Source organism: Cyprinodon variegatus, unplaced genomic scaffold, assembly GCF_000732505.1.
Source record: "Cyprinodon variegatus isolate N-32 unplaced genomic scaffold, C_variegatus-1.0 Scaffold298, whole genome shotgun sequence".
Lineage (NCBI taxonomy): Eukaryota > Metazoa > Chordata > Actinopteri > Cyprinodontiformes > Cyprinodontidae > Cyprinodon > Cyprinodon variegatus.
Window position 1 is genome coordinate 162097 of NW_015150751.1, and position 3257 is coordinate 165353.

The following is a 3257-nucleotide window of genomic DNA, read 5'->3' on the forward strand; positions in this document are numbered from 1 at the left end:
TTGACATTTTTTCTGATAAATGCCTTTACATGACAAAGAAATAAAACAAAGAAAAGACAAAAAGAAGAGCCAAAGTCAATTTTCTGCTAATGTGTATTTCAATAAATAAATATGAGAAAATGTTTTTAAAGTGAGCAACAAAAGAAGATCGCCAACATGCACAGTAACCGAGTGTACAAAAGCTGTGATGTATGAACACGTCAACGAAACATCCAAACAGCTTTCAGAAAGGCGCTAAAAGCGTTTTACAGTGCAAAACCGTCATCTCAGTTAAAGCAGTCTTTGTTATTGATCGGCGAGGGTACATTCAGCTGGAGGCTCTACAAACATCATCAATAAACACCAAAGAGACGAGTGATCGGATTTCCCGAACTGAGGAAAAACACGTCCTGTGGAGAACTTTACAGCTACGACAACACTGATGAAAACAAACACTTTGATCGATGAAAATTACTGACAGGATCTGATCAATAACAGCTGACAGACAGCTGATGCATCAAGTGATCGGCAGGTCAGGAAAACATGACGAGAAAAAGGTCTTTTTAGCACAGAAGCTGCAGGAGGAACAGCTTAAAGCTTCACTCTGGTGGTTTGGATGGAAGTGGAGAAACAGATTTAAGGCTTTAGGAGCACAAAGGGAGAAAATATTCGCTTTTTTTTTACATCAAAAAGTTCATCCCTTTTGTTCTGGAGTTTTTCCTCTTTAAAAAAAAAAACAAAAAAAAAAATTCTTAAAGGGGATTTTATTTTAAATAAAGGTCCAGTAGGGAAATGAAGTCAGTTACATAAAGTCGAAAAGACTCAAAATTAAAACTAAAACTGAATGTGATGATGAAGGGAAATGATTTTATACTTTTAACTTTAATTAACTGAATCATTTATTTATTTATTCACTTTGAGGGTTTAGAATGTAACGACTTATTTGCAAAAAATGTAACCTTACATTAAAGAAAAAACAACATCAAAAAAAAATTTCCTTGTAACAAAACCTTAGTTTTCTACACACAAAGTAACTAAAACATTTTGTTTTAAGCAGGTTAACTAAAATAAGACAAAACAGTGCTGGAAATAGACCGAATTTACTAATTTAATAAAAAGTCAAATTCAATATTAATTTTAGTGCGGTGAAATAATGAGATTAAATACCAGTAATGTTCTGCAGACTTACTTTTTTATGATGTTAATAAAGTTTAAGAAAACCTGTTGGTTTGTTAGTGATACAAATATGAACAAAAAAAGATCTTCTGGGAATAAGATTCTTACAAATCATTTCCTTCATGTAAATTTATTCAAATTTACATTTTCCGCTCCCATCAGATTAAAGTTGAACATGTTGGTTATTTTTGACGACAGAGAAAATGTTGGAAAGTTGGTTCCGGCTGTGAATGTGGAGGTTTTCTGTCTGCGTTGAAGAAAACATCAAACTTTAATCTCCTGCTCCCTTTAAATGGTGCAGAATATTAGAAAAAGAGCAACTCTGCGACGCGTCGGTCGAAAAAACGGACGACGGTCTTTAAAAGCACAACCTTTAGTCAAGGCGTCTCAGTGAGGAAAGCAGCAGATATTTACAGGAAAACAAACATTAATTTCCCTCTTCCTCCTGTTCAGAGTTCGACCAAAGCCTCTTCACGCTGAGGTCAAGTGGTCCTGACGCCAGGCCCGTTTCCACGGAGACGACCTCGGACTTGGCAGGGCGTTGAAAAAAGAAGAGGAGGCACTTCCTGGATGGCTGGTTTGTCTGCGGAGCGTCTCTGCGCCTCGGTCGTCTCCTGAGCGTCTCGGGTGAAGCGGGTGATTGGCTGCAGGTCTGCGCCCGGGCAGCTGGGGGCGCTGCTGTTGTTTCAGTGGCCTGATGGTGGAGGCACTTTGTAAAGATGCTCTGAGGGGAAGTCCGGCTCCGTTATGTCATCAGGATGGGCTTCTGCCTCACCTCCAGGATGTCTGCCACACAAACACAAAGATCAGTGACTTTTGGAGAAGTTTTAAAAAACATGGAGGTTCAACTGGTTTTGATGTCAGGCTTTAGTGAACAGCTCTGATTTTCTGGGTAGAAATCAACACAAAAAAATCCCTTTCTGACTTTTGGATCTCTGGTTTGGAAACATTAAGGCGACACATTTGTTTTATGCTCATTATAGCATCTTCATATCACAGTCTCAGAAGAATCTGAGCGCTGAGACTAAGGAGAAAAAGTTTGTTTCTCTCAGGTTGGAGTCGGTCTCTAAAGTATATTGATCAATTACTAAATGTATTAGAGCGCCCTCTGCAGGAAAAAAAGTGTTTTTTTTTTCGGGTATAGCAAAGATAAGCACATATAGAACTATTGTATATTTGGAAAAAAAAAACAATAAGTTCAGCAGGAATGTCCTCCATTTAGCCTGGGAAATAACATGTACAGCTCAATAAATAATAGCATCCTTTATCCTGGCAAAAAAACGACCCTTTGAGCTCCCCTCACTATCCTCTGCAGGACACAGCTCTGTAAAATATATGAATGTTAGTAGAGAGGATATTTGTGGCAGCAGTACTTAAGCAATTATTTTATTAATCATTAATTCTTATTATTAATCAACTAATCTGACAAAAAAGGCTTATTTAATGTGTAATAGAAAAATATATATATATATATAAAAAAAAATCATTTTCAAATAGGAAAAATAAGAAAGGATCCATCCGTAGCCAAAGAACATCAACATTTTAAAAGCTCAGAACTTGGTTGACTTTACATTAACGCAGTGCTAGCTAATGGTCATAAGAATGTGCATATAGTAGTGCACCTTTACGATGTAATCTGAAAAATCACAGCTCTGCATAAATTAAACTGAACTCTCCTAGATTGATGATTGATAATTGATAAACAGAAAACAGTGTAATGTAATATTAAACGAAGCCTCCAGGAAGAAAATTAGTCTGATGGATTTTAGGAATCGTGGAATCACTGGAGGAGCTGTCACAGCTTTAATTCATTTTGCTAATATGTTTTTCTAATAAAACTTTAATTTAAAAAAGGAACAAACTAATTTATACCATTTTAAAAAGCAGGGAATCAAATCAAATCAATTAGTTAAGCAAAATAATGAGACTTAATAGCTTTGTTTATAGGATCACTGACTGGGTTTTCCTCAAGGCCTTTAGGAAATATCACGATAAAAGTTGATTAATGTTTGTGCTTCAAGACAATGAATCATATTAATCATTTAAACATTGATGCATTTTACTGTTTATTAATGTTAAAAATCGATAAAGGGAATTGAAAC

At 35.9% G+C, this 3257-nt stretch overlaps 1 protein-coding gene across 1 annotated transcript in view; it reads right to left on the bottom strand.

The window, feature by feature from the left end:
• Positions 1-888: 888 nt before the first annotated feature.
• Positions 889-3257, bottom strand: part of kiaa0930 (KIAA0930 ortholog) — a 25584-nt gene continuing 23215 nt past the window's right edge. The window contains exon 10 of the mRNA XM_015383910.1: positions 889-1941. Within this exon, the coding sequence (XP_015239396.1) occupies positions 1901-1941 (41 nt within the window). The 3' untranslated portion in view covers positions 889-1900. The remainder of the gene's footprint in view (positions 1942-3257) is intronic.